The 18,512-nt window shown below is 32.0% G+C and overlaps 1 protein-coding gene across 8 annotated transcripts; it reads right to left on the minus strand.

Moving 5' to 3' along the window:
• Positions 1-96: 96 nt before the first annotated feature.
• LOC123708710 (guanine nucleotide-binding protein G(q) subunit alpha) lies at positions 97-18,340 on the minus strand. Of its 8 annotated transcripts, XM_045660187.1 has the most exons (10): positions 18,050-18,338; positions 17,370-17,573; positions 14,474-14,658; positions 11,271-11,425; positions 10,576-10,704; positions 10,354-10,482; positions 7,435-7,564; positions 6,974-7,127; positions 5,867-5,974; positions 97-2,485 (listed from the first exon to the last, which is right to left on the minus strand). In XM_045660187.1, exons 2-10 carry the CDS (start codon positions 17,485-17,487, stop codon positions 2,403-2,405), a joined length of 1,191 nt encoding a protein of 396 aa, XP_045516143.1. In that variant the 5' UTR covers positions 17,488-17,573; positions 18,050-18,338; the 3' UTR covers positions 97-2,402. The 8 variants fall into 8 exon arrangements, with proteins under 8 accessions (XP_045516143.1, XP_045515980.1, XP_045515806.1 ...); XM_045660024.1 differs by lacking the exon at positions 10,576-10,704 and having other exon boundaries at positions 18,050-18,337; XM_045659850.1 differs by lacking the exon at positions 10,354-10,482 and having other exon boundaries at positions 18,050-18,335.
• Positions 18,341-18,512: the final 172 nt, after the last annotated feature.

Raw genomic sequence — 18,512 nt, forward strand, 5'->3', positions numbered from 1 at the left:
GAATCGCTATTACTTAATTGTTTCTATGAAAGGGCCATAGATTTTATAATAGGTTTAATCTTAAATTAAATGACGCAGTAAAGAAAACAAACAACGTAGCTGAAAAAAATTATATTTTATGAGAAATTATAATTTACAATATTACATACAGGCATCCATCTTCAGTCGAAACTTAAGCTAAAATTCTCACAATCTCACGCAAAAGGTAAAGCAACGTTAGACTATAGTATAGTTTAGCAATATTGTGTAGTTATCGCCCAATCGTAAAAAAATCACACCGGTAAATTCAGTCATTGAAAGGAAGATCGGCATCGTTCGGCGCAGGCGCTGCGTGCCGAGACCATCTCGAGTCGCATCTCAACATTCATAAATTAACACGTATAAATAAAATCTCATTCTGTCATTTGTGCTTGAAGGGTAACTTAGTGAAGCTTAAAATAATTTGTGCTCGAGTAATTAATATTCCGACATATACTATACGACCAAAATAAGAGATAATTTTAAGATATTCTTATTGGTCCTCTGTGTTGGTGTTTATCAGTACGTTTATAATTAAATAATCAGTCCGTTAAACTAGCGTTACTGTCGTATAATTTATGCTTCACATTTACAAGTAAAGCATGTGAGGATGGATGGACCCTAAGTAAACGATCGCGTAAACAAGGGAACATTTATAAAACGGACAGTTAAAGATCAAATAGTCATAGAAAATTAAACGATTACTACTCGTAAGGGCCAGATTCGTTATAGTAGGTATACGATAGTTTCCCTAGGACCCAGCGTAGACTATACGTACACTAATGTACTGTTCTATGAATAGTCCAGTGACGTCGATTTAAGAGACTGTAAATAAAAATCGAAACAGAATTTAATAAAGTTGCTATATCTTTGGTTTACATTAAAACAATCTCATGAAATTGACGTCATCGTTAACGCTTCGACACTTCGCGAGGCACACGGTGCCCACCTCTAAATAAAAATATATACGCATTCAACAATAAGTATAACAAAAATATATAAGCGACTGTCAGATGGTGGAATCGCTCGGCACGCAAGCATTTTAGGAATTGACCGTGCACCGAACAGTAATAAACATCGCTGTACAAACAACTATGTACAGGGCATACACAGAGATTGCAATGGGTAACATGAATAGAAAGACTCCAATATTGTGCGCTAAGTTCCAAATTCACATGATTTTGAGCATTTCAGACAGATGTATGTATCTCGAGAAGCAAACGGTTTTGCTATTGACAGTATCGGGTATCGGTCCTCGCTTAAAATAACCAAGAATATTACAGAGTCACAACAACAAATAAGTTAATACAAATAAGTTACATGTTCGAAATAGAAACTCGGTTTCCTTACTATACATAAAATAACTAACCGTAAACACGAAGCAACACACTAAATTAAGCATATAATAATAAAAAATATTCTCTAAAATATGGAAGATCAAAAACAACGTATAAAATGTTCGCGCTTCGGTGTGAGCACGCAACGACATCGGGTGTCAATCGTGTGCCAATAGCAAAACTCGGCATCGACCCGTGAGCTCAATTCACTCAGCACATTTAGATCCAAATGTACAATATATTACATTCCGTGTTAAGCTTTCGTGCAAAAAACATCAGTTTCAGTTTAACGGATATCGCATTGTATTGGGTTCCTAGTAAAAAAAGTTTATATCAAATGCATTTAAAAATGTCCTTACACAACTAACGTACGCCCGTCGGCACCGACTCTCGAACAGACACGAGGAGAGACACCGTCGCGAACGCGAAGCCTTTGTAACACAAACTTTAAGTCAATACAATTCTTGTAGAAAAACAGCTCAAACACATGTCAATGAATAGAATACCAATGTACAAAACAAAGTGAATCGGTAGTGCGCGGGACGCGAGGATGGAAAGGCTTCGTCGCTTAAATAAATACGATATACAATACGAAGAGGCCGCGGCACGCCCTTCGACCGACTAGTTTGTTCGAATCCATACCTCTGGACGTTCACGTATACTAGTAGAAAGATATTATGGCAACAAACTTTACAAAAATCCTAAAACAATGACTAAAAGCAGCGACGGTGAGGCCACGACTCGCCGCTCGCTTTAAAAAAAATGCACAATTTAATATTCACCGATACAGACACGTACATAAATTGTGAATTACCTCATCATAAAAAAAAACATGTCAAAAAGGTCCTGAAACGGCACCGCCCGCCGGTGCCAATTAATTAGGTTAAATGACTTACAATCTAACCTTACTTGTCATAAATCTGTTTAAGATGAATAACTTTCGTCCACCCGATCAGTTCGCGAATTTTTACATTTTGTCGTGAAATGATGATGTTTAAATTACGTGTTATACACAATCACAGATTTGTGCGGGCGCCAAACGCGGCCTTACACCAGGTTGTACTCCTTCAGGTTGGACTGCAGGATCGTGTCCTTCACCGCAGCGAACACGAATCGGATGTTTTCGGTGTCTGCAAGCACAATTCCAACATTACTCATGTTATTGTCTTTTGTTAAAATATCGACCACAGATGGTCTCCGACACAACTTTCTTTGCATCTGTGATACTTTTGACATTTAACACCTTTTGTCTTCAGTCACCGTGACCACGTACGCGAAACGTCGGAAAAAATAAAATATTTAGAATTATGTAAATAATTATACATAGTTTTAATCCGTTCAAAAAGTGTTTTTCTTGATTACTCGTGTTTATATGATTTATTATTTGACGTTAATGTTAATAGAGTTGGTATTGCTCATTTTATGGTCTAAAATAAACGATGAAACGACTTCTTTTTAAGACAGTTTGGGACGGTCACATAGATGCTTAATATTCAAGGACCAATGTGGTAGTTACAGATTCTACCAGTCTAACTACCTTTTATCCACATCTCTCCTTTCAACACAGCGTAGAAACAATTTGACAGAAAGAGACGAGAGAGTGTTATTTGGTTAAGAGTGAAATTCGACTTTGTATTTTGTTTAGATTTTGCGCTAAAATCAGTTGCATACGAAGCATTAAGTTAGAAATAAAAGGACATAAAATATGGTTTGCAAAAAAAAATCCTTACCTTTGTTTCATGCATGAGTTGTTAGGGCAAATAAAAGAATATTAAAAAATACGCAATAAATATTTATTATTAAACACCTTAACTAAACAACAGCATCATGCCAAATTGAATTCTTTTAGCGCTGATTGCATAATTGTGTCCTTTACGGCACAGAACACTAACTTAATATTTTCAGTGTCTTTATAAATTTCCAAAGCAGCATGCAAAATATAAAAAATAAATAGAAGTAAATAATATCCTACGAAAGACAAAAAATTAAAAAAAAACATACATACACCATATATTAATTTATTTACTATCACAAAAAGATTTTGTCCTTATCGCTTTTGCTTGATTTTGAAATAATAATAATAATCGAGACAAAAAATCAATCAATGACAACAGACAGTTCTTTTAGTATAGTTTACTGATCCACAAACACACTGGCTGGCTTACACAATCTTGTTAAACCGATTTAGATGAGACACACCTTTAATATTTAATAGGAATATTGAAAATGGACTTCGGAGCTTTATCAATACTACGGTTAGACATATAAAATATATATATATATATATATATATATATATATATATATACACAATATATTATTATACTTAGTATTATCGCAATAAATAAATATGTATATATACAGTCAAAATCTATTATAAACCGTAAAAACCGATAGCCGTAACAGCCGATGACGTTGTTATTAGTACTTGAGTACCTAATACTTATTATTAATATATTCATGTATAAAATAAAACTAAATTTAATTTATTTCACATGAAAATTATAATAAAAAGACATTACGTACATAATTATCATTTCTCTACATTAACAAAATGTGTTATTTTAGTTTGTTTAAAACACTTCTGTATTACGTACGCACTTTGTAGTTCACGCTGAATTGTAACTAAAGTATTGTTCTAATTTCCCTACATGTGAAACTGTTCATTAAAAATAACAATTTTTCGTAATACATTGACACTATCAAAGTTGGCACCGTAAATTGTTCTTCAGTCTCTTCCTGTTCGTCATTTTCCTCTTGAACTTCATGTACATTATCTTCTTTCGTAGCTGGTGCAAAAATTGCAATAGAGTTATCCACATCATTAAACTTCTCTCTTTTAGTAGTAGATAAAGCAGGTCTTAAGTTTTTGGCAAATTGAGCCAAAGAAATATTGTCCTCATGATCAGTCACATCATCTGAGCATATTGTCAAGAGGTGTTTGAAATCTGCATGTCTAGAGCAGTTCGCAATAGTTTTGGTGAAACTTTTTCCCAAGCTTCTGACATCATCAATATGGCATTAAGAATCGTAAAGCTTTTCTGGCCGTTACTATCAAAGTTAGTAACATTTGGTGGTAAAAACACAAGTTTAATGCACATCAAATTATTAACAGCTGGTTGAACAAGATAGTAATCGACTATAAATAGAATTTTCTTATTGTGTACTTTTAATACAGAGTTGCAATTTCGCAATCACCTATAAAAATTTCCGATGTCATCCATGATTTATTATTGTTTTTATACGTTACCGGCAGTGAGCGTATGTTTTTAAATCATCTTAGATTTGCCTATAACTAAACGCTTCCTTTTACAGGATCCTGTCATATTTGCTGCGACCATGATAATCAGTCTCGTCTTTGAGAATTTTCCGCCGGAACAATTCTCTCCTTGAATTGAACTTTAAAGTCCTGTCTGGTGTCATATTATAAAATAGTCCGCCGTCGTAAATGCGATTTTTCTGCTATAACAATTTGCGAGCGATTTTTTTTGTTTACTTTTGAGTTCTTAATGGCTTTAGTGTGCCAGATATGGAAAGGGGATACTGTCCTCACATGTTCAAATGTTTACAATACGGCTGGTCGTTCTATAAGATATTCTCCGAAAATATAAGTTAAATGTAGTCGCTTAAAGAGATATGTTGTAGTAAGCGATGTCGTAAAAAGCGGAGTTTTTTATAAGGCGGTCTAATAGAATTCAGCCGGGACCTTTGATTTTGGTCAATATAACCAGCATGTTGTTTATAAACGATGTCACCGTAAACGGTTTTGACTGTATATACACATGCATACTCTATATACGAACACAAAGCAAACTACTCAAATTTTAGCGCAAAATCTAAATAACAAAGGACTCACCAACTGATGCACTTACGGAATCCTTGAATATTCAAAACCCACTAGACCCTATATTAGTTTATCAAAATACACGTTTTTCAAATTATTTTGTTACTGTTAACAAACTTATAACAAAACAATTATAACCTGTAATGAATGACATTAACTTGCATGTAAACCTGTGAGAAAGTGTGTAAGTGGTAAACACGTAAGAAGTGAAACTTCTTTATGACCTTATTTTTCGAAAAATGATCTACTATATGCAACTTTACAGAAATTGGTTAAATAAAGTTAAATTAGATAAAGTTTAACAAAAGGCTTTTATTATCATAGACGTGAATACAATTATTTCATTTTACCTTATTACTACTACTAAAACAGAATTTTAATAGAATTATTACAATCATTGTTATCGTTATTATATATTTTTGTTATTAATGGCTTCGAATCATCCGTGGTTCATCAAGGGACAAGAAAAAGATGGCGCGTAACGGGAAAATGTGACGGTAAAACGGTTTTTTCCAAAGCCGATAAAGAAGTTTCACTTCAACAATCGTTTAAATCAAAACTAGTTTTTTGTATAAATATTCACAGTACCATTATATAAAAACAAATAGAAGATGATTTTACGTAATCTCCAAGTAATCGTAAATTACATATATATCAAGTTACTTACCCGTCGCACAGGTGAAATGCGAGTAAATTATTTTCTCAGCGTCGGGATTCAGATCGACGAACATTCGCAGAATAAACTCACGCGCAGTGCTGGCGTCGCGTTGCGGACCTAACAGTGCAACTAGCATTAGCTACGAACTATACTAATCTTTACCGACTTAAAAAAAATGTTCAAGTACTGTATAAAGTCCAACTAACCAACAATGATGGAAAATCTCAATAAATAAGATTTTTTTTTATAATTTAAGCGAAGCGACGCAACAGTACTTAAATAATAATATTTAAATCAATAATTCCAGCGAATATTAACTTAGCGAACAAACTTAATTGCTTAATCTAGCCAAGTTAAGACGTACGTAAACGTATAATATGCACGCTTACACAGCGTACTAGCGCACACGTCTAGCATACTACACGATATAAACCTGTGGCTGTGGTAAAATGCGAATAACACGTCCTGTCGGGGTCTGGATTCTCTCTGAGGTATTTCTTAAGTATATACTCCCGCGCAGGGACCGGATCGCATTTCGGTCCTGATAAAGTCACTCATACCATTATTTTTCTAAGATTTGTTATAAATACACGATATTTTAAATAACATTTACGATTGTTATGTAAATAAAGTAAATCAATACACACGTGTTTTATACAAATCACTTAAGAAAAAACTAGTGGCGCTACAGATTACTGTATGTTTCGTGATCATTTGTTCTATTATCAGGCATGTAGGTGATCAGCCTTGTTTGCCTGATACACGCCGCCGACTTTCTGGCTCTAAAGCGTGTTAAAGGAAGGTTGATGATTTTCTTCACCGTACCAGCAAGTGTGAAGAGCGCCGATAGAAAGCCTATAGGTACACAGCCGGAATTCTGCCTTACAACCTCCGAGATTGTGGTCCAAATAAATAATACAAACCTGATTGCTGAACCAAGGTTGGAGATGTTTCAGTGTAAGCTAAGCCAACAGATGGCGCTAAATGCAAAACAAGGCCTATCGCAAATTTATTGACGCATGAAATAGCTGAAACATTTTGGCGGACAATTATTGCTGATTCTCTGTAAAGAAAATAATTGTAGTGACTGATTTAAAATATATGGTCAACCCCTACCGTCGTATTCGGGAAAATAGTCGACGAGATGCGAATACATGATTTTTTCTTCGAGCAAATCCTTTTTGTTGAGGAACAAAATAACCGACGAGTGCTGGAACCAGGGATACGTGATGATCGTCTTGAACAATGCCTTTGATTCTTCCATTCGATTCTGAAATTGCATTCAATTGTGATTAAGTATTGATACTAATACATAATGAATAGCTAACTTTGCGTTAAATTGGATGGTACTAACATCAATGAAGCAGAGATGTATAGATATTTTAATTCAATTAATAATTATGATTTTAACGAAAGAGACTATAATTCTGAAATTAAAACAGTAACGGAGCGAGTAATGTACTACACTAATGATATTAAATAGTACAGTAAAGTTCAAAAAAATGCAACAAATATTATATGGGCCAACTGCATAAATATTTCTATAATAATTATTATAAGAAATATTTTTTACTCACCTCATTTTCAGACTCGAATAAAATTTGATCGTATTCGCTAAGTGCTACTAAGAAAATGATGGATGTGACATTTTCGAAACAGTGAATCCACTTCCTTCTCTCGGATCTTTGTCCGCCAACGTCCACCATTCTATACATAAAATTATTATTATCTTTAAATCTAAAAAAAACAACATTTTCACACTAGAAAACTCGCTGGTTGGGTAAAAACTGTAATTGGTCCTTAAGACTTTATAATAACCTGAGTTCAGTATCGTATCACTAGCCACAATTGAATGTTGAGACCTCTAAGTAAAAATTGGTTAACTGTAGCTATACTGTATTTGACAAAATATAAAAATACTTCCTTACATTGAAAAGTTTGACAAAAATGACAATTTATATATTATATAACCAAATAAATATAAAAATAACCCAATTTTACTTACTATATATAAAGTTTACATAAAACACGTATGTAGAAACAAATATGTTATTATTAACTGACAACTAGCATTAGCAATACACAAAGCAGAGAAAAACAAAACCTCCTACCAAACCAATCTCTATAGCTTGTTGTGCTTGTCATTATAATAGTTCATGTGTATACTACGACTGGAATTTTCCCTCTATAATAAATTAACACGCTTTCTTGTACGGTTAAGAATAATATGGTTAGAAAAACCAGCATTTATTTGATCATAACAATCTACGGCTTATTAAATATAACATATTCAACAGATATAGAGATCTGAGGCTAAGACTTGTACACGATAGTAGAACCACTGGTGTTTTAGTTTATAACTCTTAAAAATAGTGCAGAACTTATAGAGACTGGTATCAATATTAGTGAAGCAACGTCTGTAAAGCATATATTAGTTTTAAAAACAGCTACTGAGACTACATTACCTTTTACGCTTCGTTTGTGGGTATATTACAAAGAGTAATAAACAATATCTCGTTAGCGAACAATTAGCATAGGTTCACATCAGTGAGTGTCCTCCATTTGAAGCGTTTGAATTTTAAACCCTCATAACTCAATAATTTGATATTTGAAATAAACGCGTCCAATTGTGTTTATTTTTTGCTATGAGATTTACGGAGCAAATTTTGAGGCTTAAATATATATTTTTGCTTTTTTCCCTACGCATCAGGGCGACATAGATTAGGTACGAAACTTATCACAAATTTTTAGATCAAATATTTGAAATAATTAATAAAAATTAGTTTCTAGTGTTACATGTCATGCTATAAAATAATGAATTCTACTATCGGGCCTCGACAAATATATATTATATTTCGTTTTAAATTAAAACCGTCGAGAAATTGCATTACAACCTGCCAACTTGCGACCGTGATACAACAGCGCCACCTGTTAAACCACCACCGCGATTTTTCGATGATCTATTTTCGTTATTTTGCAGTTATTCACAATGTTATTAACATATACGAGTATAATACCTAAAACAGAGTGTTTCCCTTTTTACAGTCAATCTTTGGACGCAGGAGAGTAGCGAATCATCGTCGATAAATTCAGTAAACCAGGGACTAATGAAATCATTAAAGATCATGTAATAATTAAAATGTTCTCAAAATTTAATACGACAACAGGCAGATTTGGTGAAGGAATCTTTTTTTTATGAAATAGACGTAAAACTATCAAAAAGATCGAAATGATTTTTGTATGTTTACACTTCACAAACAGACACAAGGCTGCTAGCCAAGTTACAGGAATTTCCCATGATTCAATATGGGATAACACCTCATTACGTGTACACCAGTGTGGTACCATTACAATCGCGAAATATAACCACATCAAATAAACCATTAACAATTATCGATCTTCGCTGTGTACGTTCTACTTGCGATGTTTAACCATACAAAGGGCATATGAATATAGGAAAATGCTATGCTATATGATATGGCATATTTAACAAGAACCCTTCTAATTTAAGCATTAGTTTTATAAATATAATCAGTAAATAAAAACAAACAAGTAAAAGTATCAAAATTTCTCTTCACCAAATATGCCTGATTGCAAACTTACAATAGAAAGCGCGATATTATCACAAAGCAAATTTTGAAGGCTTAAGCATTACTTGTGCTATTTAGCAATAAGCTTTGATCTTATAAAATGATTTCACTAGTTTTTTTTAATAAATACTTTGAAGCAAAATTGCCAATAGCCCCGGCACGAATATAACGCGAATTTAGTGAATCCAAGAATTAAATATTTTCTTTCAAGTGCAATGACCATTTTATAGATCAAACTATCAAATTTATTTAATATTTTCGTTATATAACAGTATAAAAACACTGTAATTTAATTAAATATTTTAAAATTATTTTTAGTCTAGAGTTTAAGAAAACAGAACTATAAAATTTCCGTGGTTTTAATTGTGTTAGAATTTTTAAATCTTAATCAAAGCAATTTTACATATAAATTTAGCTTTTTTGAACACCGATTTATCAAGTAAAACAACAGAGGTCATCTATAGATATCGCTAGAGAATTGTCAAATATCATCTATTGGTGCAATTATGCCAGTAACATTACCAACACAATATCACAAAAACTTACTAATAAAATATTACAAAGTTAGAACTGATTCAGTCCCTCCCGGTGGCAAGGACACGAATACAAAGGTGATTTGGTTTTTTAATATTACTACAACCACATTACAACTGGAGACTAAATGAATCTTAATAAGACAAACGACCGTTTAACAAATTTAACTACTAACGAGCAGTACGTATGTATATAGAAATGGCATGTTTTACGTACATAAGAATATAATTGTATTTAAGATTACCGCGTCACACGAGGTCCGTATCCGACCTTGCCTACAATAAGCTGATTACATTATTGTAAGGTTTCCAAAACCTATTATGAAATCTTTAGCCAAGTAATCAAAACGTGCAAGCTACGGTCCAAACGTACCTAAATATAATGCCGTCTAGATCGAAAGGATATTCAAGAATGCCTGTAGTCGGCTGTCGAGCTCGGAGAATGTCCTGCTCCGTGGGTAGAAAATCGTCTTTTTCGATTCTCTCCAGATCACTTAAATAGCTGTAAATTCATGCAACATCTAAAGCACATGCACGCGATGCCCCCATACCCGTAGAAGAGATCCGATCATGCATTACAATGCCACCATTTTACCTAAATCGTATCTCTTCCAAGTCAAACGGGTATTCGATGATGCCCGTAGTAGGCACTCTGACGCGCAGAATGTCTTGTTCGGTCGGTAAGTAGTTTGGTGCCGCGACACGATCAATCTCCTGCAAGTAGCTATAGAAAAACGGTCCCTTACATACGGAATCATAAACATTCTCAATTTGGGAATCGAACCCATGGACATTGTATCATCTAAATAATCATCCTGAAATATACAGAGGTTGCAATATTCTAGTTATTTCGAAGATTTAAGTTAGCCTTTAGACTAGCTTTATCACTTTGGGAATCGAACTCGTACCGCTAAGATTTTTGTGTGATTATTTGGGTGAATATAAAATATGACATAATATACCTAATGCGATAGTGTTGATTATGAAACAAAATACTGATGTCATTATGATAATTCATACATTAACAGACTTTAATCATAGTTTATGTTCGCTAGACAATTGATGTTTATTATTTTAAACAAACGCGTTAACGTATAAAAATGGTATTGTCCTACATATTTGTAGGTCTAGAAACAGTACAGTAATTAAAAAACATAATTCTATTAGTTTACTAAATCACAAATAATCATTTTTAACTTTAATATACAAAATTTTGTACGTTTGCAGACAAAATATAAAATTTAATTCATGTGAAATTAATTGCTAAGTACGTAATTTTATTACACTTACTATTTGGCTGAATCGGTGAGCTGGTACTCCCGCCTGCGATCGTAGCACTCCTGAATGCCGGAGTCGGCCCATAGCCCCTTGATGGCCTCGACGTAGGGACTCTCGAATGTTGTCACGCTCTCAAAGTCGATGGCCGATATCAACTCCGCCTGTTCCTGGAATTTTTTTATGTCAAAATTAGGTCTTTCACTTTGACACTTGTCTGCAAGGTAAAGACTTCTATATGGCTGTACAAAAATATACTGACCTTGAAATCTTATTTATATTATAATTATTTGTCTAAGAAAAAAGAATCACTAAATGTTCATTAAGAGTCAGTTATGGAGCAACTAACAATGCAAATTAAGCCCTTACGTATAAAATTGAGTATTAACAATTCTCTTGAAAATATAAATTAATCTGTCAATAGTAACATTTGGGACATTATTCAACTAGCTAAATAACTTCATCGCCAGGAATAAAACCTAACATACGCACTTGTACGTTTACAAGCTACGAACGAAGGCGGAATAAAATTCTGATATGGTTTTTTATTTGAAAATGCAAATATATTCTGTCTTATTATTGCTAACAAATTAGATAATTATTTTAAGCTCACTGATTGTTATAAATTATAACATAACGTAAAAAACATGCGTTAGTAATAGTTAGTAATTTTATATTTTAATATTTAACCGAAGTTTTAGAAAATTAACGATTATTATATTAGTGCTTTACACGTGTTTGTGGTAAGTAATTACAGTGAAAAGAGTTAAAGAATTAAACTTTAAAAATATATAATCAAGGTTGGCAATAAAAAACTAATATTAATAATACATAGGTCGTTACACTAATTTCGGTATGTACATACATATATTCACAAAATAAAATTTTAATTTAAATTTTTGGATTTAACAAAACAATATTTATTGTTACATGTCTCATTGAGACAGTTATATTATTAACAAATTTGATGTTTGAGCTACTGATTATAGATTATAAGCGATACACGTAATTTGTGCTGTGTTAAGCATTTTTAACAATTTATATATGACAAGCTCGAATGAATGTAAAGAGGGATTTCCTCAAGGTTGTCTAATAGCAATTGGTTCATTTGGATAGCATATCATTTCCGTGCTTAACCAAAATCGGACCACAAAACCCTTATCAATTATTATTTCCATTTGCCTTATTGTATACTATTACTGTTTAAATGCCTCACAGCCTTAAATTTTGGTTTTATGAACCAGTTTTGTTTATAACGCTGGTACTACACATTGAAATGAAAGCCTTGCTGACAATGATTGCCGAAAAGTACTGTATTAGTAATTAAATAATTGTAAAACCTTCACCGATTTTTTGTCTTAATAATATTCGATTTATCATGTGACGATAGGTGTCGCTGCTGCGAGAATGTTGTCTATTGGTGTAAAATAAATTTGTGAACTACCTTCGTCTGTTTTAATGACAGTAGTGAAAAGTATAGATACTGCTATGTACTTTATACAATTTATAAGAGTCTATCCGGTACAGTACACAGTAGTAGTCATATCCACATTTATAATAAAATTATATTATTTCCGAATTGCCAATTTCTTACTTTCACTATTTAAACACTGACCTGTATGTCCACAAATATTATATGCACAATATTTTATATTAAATGCTATTATGACTTTTCTATTTATCGTAGTAAGAACAATTAAGGGTTTGTCATGCGTGCGCAATTAACACTTGTTTATTGAATTATATAAAAAAGACGCAATGGCGATGACCCATACAGGCGATGGGCTTCTTTTTTTAAATATAGAATAAAAGCATTTATACCTCTTTACCATAGACAATCTTGGCTTCGTTTTTTAAAGTATACAATAAATAAGTTTACCTCTTTACCATAGATGATCTTGGGGCTATAAGACTCACTACACAGATACTGTAGCGATTTTTTACATGATATTAATATGTAGTTATCAATGAAAATTTCTCACGAGTTACATATCATTCGTCCTCGTATATCATTCCTATCTTCGTATCTATATAATTCTTAGAATTATCTCAATTTTTACCTGGCGTTTAGTAAAACATTTCGTAAAAGGTGAAAGATAGCGCGGTATCTCGTCATGTTCCATGAATATCCTATTACAAATTTAAAAGCAAGGTATTAAAAGTGGTGAACAATATTCTATCAAGTTGGATGACAATATATATTTTTATTGGAAAATTTTGTTGTATAAATCACAGCTAAAGATTTCGAATATGTACAAAAATTGGTTGTCATATGGTCTTCTCTATCTCATTTCTTTAATTTTTCGGCACTTATAAGAATGGGTACATATAAAATAGATTCATTTAAAATTTCTCTATAAAACTGTGTTCTTTTAATTAAAAAAAATATCTTTATAAGGTTTAGAACCCTGGTACATGTAACAAAGATAAAAACATACATGATCAGAATTTTTTAGATAACACAAAGGTTTAAATTGTCTTGTATGATGTTCTAATCTTACAAGTTCACAATAAATTCACGAAGACGAAGAAATACTTGAGAAGAGACTCGACAAGTTTACAGGAGGACTTTTAGAGGAAGACAAGAGAATATATAGCCTACTAATTATTCTAATCTTCTACATTATGTTGACATTTTATTTTTGATTGTTTTAATTTGATTTTTTTGATTATCTTAATATTTATAAAATATACTTTTTGAAACATTATTTAGGTATAATCATTATTACACGATATTCTGTTATGAAATGGTAATGAGAATAGATAGGCAGTTATCCTGTCTATATATATTTAATACAAGATTATTTTCTATTTATAGTTACTGGGTGCGAGGATTTTAGTCTGAACATTATACAAAGTGGTTAATTTTTCACTGCTTGTTTAAAAATGTATACTTTGAATAAAATATAAACAGCAAATCTGTATTTTGGTTTAGCAAAATATAATTATATATATTTTCCCCTAGTCCCGTTTTCTAATACGTATATATACGCCATTATGTGTCGAGGAATATTAAAGACGTTTAACTTCGTAAATTAAATAGTAAATAATTTTTATAGTATACAATATAACAATATAATGTATAAGTTAAATAACCAACCATCCTACCACTGTATTAGGCACATTTCGTTAAATCTAGTCTAGTAAGTAAGGACCAACCATTACTGTGGGTGGGAGGTGTGTCTAAGTACATGAGCTGTATTGAAAATTTTACTTACTCCATTGGACGGATTTCCATATGATATTTTGAGAAGATCCATGGCGCGTATCATACTCTGCATGGCCATGAAGATGTTCTGGTAGACAAGTTTGATAAAGCCACGCTTGTCTTCGTCGCTGTAACCCGAGCCATGGATGATTCTCATCTGCTTGATGAATGTGGACTTGCCCGACTCGCCAGTACCTGGACCAGGTCACATTGTATGATTAAAAAAAACAGCTATATAGATAATACAGAACACAGGAGTAGTAAGGTATGCAATAAACACATAGTATCTAGGAGATAGCAATGTTTTTAATCTGTAGCCTTACATACTATGCATGATGTTTGAACTCTGGGTTTGTAATAGTAATTGTGGCGTTTAAATACAGAACTTGTTACAAAGTTAGTAGTTAGTCAAGTAAGCTACCTAATATTTGTGGTATCTCTGCTTATAGCCCGTTAAAGATTTTGGAACTGTTTAAGCCATTTATTGATAATAGACTCTGTAGTTTGCTAAAGCAGTAATCACAGTAAACAAATTTTGATAAAACAAGACTAAATAGTAAGTTGGTTAAAACTGGACAATAGTTTTAGTTCCTATGAATAAGAAGGTAAATACCTGTTGTTGTATATTGCAAATAATATTATGAATGTATAAAACAGTACTACTATCCTATGTTTAAACCCTGACTGCGCATAGTTTTTTCATTTTTCTAAAGTATACAGAAACTCTACATCTTATGGTGAAAATAGAATAACATATAACATTGTTATAAGGCACATCAAAGAAATATGTTTGGATTATTTTGAATGTATAAAGCTGTGCTAGCCTACTACCATCCATCCTAATATTTGTGGTATCTCTGCTTATAGCCTGTTAAAGATTTTGGAACTGTTTAAGCCATTTATTGATAATAGACTCTGTAGTTTGCTAAAGCAGTAATCACAGTAAACAAATTTTGATAAAACATGACTAAATAGTAAGTTGGTTAAAACTGGACAATAGTTTTAGTTCCTATGAATAAGAAGTTGTTGTTGTATATTGCAAATAATATTATGAATGTATAAAACAGTACTACTATCCTATGTTTAAACCCTGACTGCTCATAGTTTTTTCATTTTTCTAAAGTATACAGAAACTCTATATCAAATGGTGAAAATAGACTAATATATAGCTTTGTTATAAGTCACATTAAAGAAATATGTTAGGATTTGTTTTGTTTAGCTATCTCCTACTTCTGACTCAGAACAATTTTGTTTTACCTTAACCTGAACTCAGCATATGCTAAGAATAAGTCAACAAAAGCTTGAGTCACACAGGTGGTTTTACTTTGGAATATTTTCCAAAGATTTAATTTGTAACATTTTTAATTTAATTAGCCTCTTATTATCAATATATTTACTCATTAATTAAATTATTTGCAATTGAAACTTATAATTTTATAGAATGTTCTACTTAATTAATTAAGCTATTTACATATACTAACTGAAGAGACATGACAAATAGCTAGACTATATTTGATAAATTTATATTGAACATTAGATGTTGAGCAGCTAGATAGAAAGATATTGTGGAAACCAAATTCTTTCTATCCAGATTTTTAAAAAACATTATATGTTTCTGTATATGAGAATATGAGTATGTTACTCGGTATTAAAAAAATTATCTCATATTATTGTTTTTGTGTTTGAAATACCTAAATAAAGTTTTCAGTAATTCATAGATTATTTAATTAAGTTGTTTGGATAAATACAACTGCAGTCATTTTAATGGTTATAAAAGATGTAGATAATATACTAAGCTTCGAGAACATAATATATGTTAATGTTTAAAATTCAAAATTATAATGAAATTCTACAAAAAATAACCTTCACAACTGGCTGTTTTAAAAGTTTTTAAACTATAATTTTCCTAGTTAATCTAAATACTTCCCTATAATAAATGTCATGAAATACGGATTACAGCAATATTAACTCAATTACTTAATTAATAAATAAAAAAAGAATTTTAGTCTAGCTTTAGTCTTTCTCTAATTGGTTCGATTTTAATTTATACTTAAATATTTTATTAAATTAATCTTCTTATAAGTTCTAAATTAACACCAAATAATTAAACTAACTAACAGATAAGATAATACATTTCTTATTTGGATTCATATTGCAATACTTTTTACTGGTTATCACACTACTATCAAAGCTAAAGAGAAAACATATAGATATGTACAATACATTCCTAGTGACAATGGGTATTTAACTGATAAAATAAATATTGGAAAAACATGCAAAATTCATAATAAAATTAGTCACAAAAATTGAACATAGTGTTTTTAATTTTATTTTTGCATGAAAATTGATTACTTTCTGCACTTTTAGTCTTCTAAGACATGGTACATGATTACATTTTTAGTCAAGGAGAGACCATGATATAAGGAAAGCAACAGAGATTTATGAACTAACAATTAATAATAACAACCCAAATCTAAAATGTAGTGTATCTCATATACTAAATAAATCTATATTGATATTTAAAGGGTTTTTGCTAGTAATAAATTAGCAATAACTGAAAGGGTTTCTTTTATGATCCCCATTTCTATATCATTATTAGCTGCAAACAATGAATCATTTACAGGAGGAAACCTATATTAATTATATAGTCGTATACCTATTCAATCTATATGCACTAATTATTAAGGTTAAGAGAAAAGATCTTAGTTTCCTACACATTTCCTAGAATTATCAATTAATTATCAGTCATTGAAAGAAGTAATTGCTATAATTTAATATTTACCTATTGTCATAATTTAAATACCTAATAGTGGCAGAATAAGGCTACCAATATTATAATCTATTAAGGTATGAACATTTATTTATAAGACTTTTTTAATGAATAAGAAATTTGAGAGATGACTCACCCAGGAGAAGCAATTTGAGTTCTCTCCTCGCATCGCGTTTGTCCTTTCGGAGTTGCCGCTCTATTTCCTGATTGATTCTTTTCTGTTCTTTGGCCTCTTCTGACATGCAGCACTCCATGTTTCCTCTGGGCGGAGGGCCGCACACCGTCCTCGCGCGTGGAGCCGTGTCCTTTCGGCAGGCCTATCAACCGAGGCACACCACTCCTAGAAACGACATATCAATTCACTGCATACATCACCAAACGTTTCGATATAAGTTCACGAACGCTCACAAAATCACACACCGACTCGATAGCGCGTGAACAATCATCCGAACTAGAAACCAATAAATACTAAAACCGACAATCCGGTCACTGGGTGTGGTGACTTATGATCGGTCATATACATATACGCTTCTGTCAACTGCCGACATAAACACTTCGAAATCCGTTTATATACGACCGTGGAACCTTGTGAAGCATTCGTTTAATCTTATTAATGTAACTAGATTCAAGAAACCTATAGCTATTCCCCGCACGTGTGTAATAATATAATTAAAACTGTGAGCAAACAGCGGATTGATGGTAATCTACTGATAACTAGAACGGCCTATGTCTCCTGTCTAGGTTACGATATCATTTGTTAACATCAATTCACGCGCTTAATTACTTATAAGATCCATTTTCTTTCACTTTACGTACCCAAATATATATCCATAGGGCACGATCAAGTCTTTCACTTCAACTTATTGCACTAACCACAATTTTTATCACTGAAATCGTAAAACGTCCGCCTCTCTCAATATGGCGCTGGGAGATTTTGGGTAATGGAACTAGTGCGCGTGCGTCGTGCCAGTTTTAACAAATATATTAAAATTATGCTTTTTAATATTATATATTAATAAAATAATATAAAATTGAGTGTAATGTATGATTTTATGGTGCGTAAATTATGTGTAAAAATCTGGCGTCAAGTTTTTAATTTTCATATTCATGGTTTTATTTGACTATTGACAATATTGACGGCTGACACTTTAGTTGTGGACGCTTGCACCGATGTCAATTATCATTTCAGTAAGTTTATGAATGAACGAGTACGGAGATTTATGAATTTACAATGGACATTCAAATTTCAATCGCGAATCACGTTTCAATAAAATAACTA

This window comes from Pieris brassicae, chromosome 1 (assembly GCF_905147105.1).
Source record: "Pieris brassicae chromosome 1, ilPieBrab1.1, whole genome shotgun sequence".
NCBI lineage: Eukaryota > Metazoa > Arthropoda > Insecta > Lepidoptera > Pieridae > Pieris > Pieris brassicae.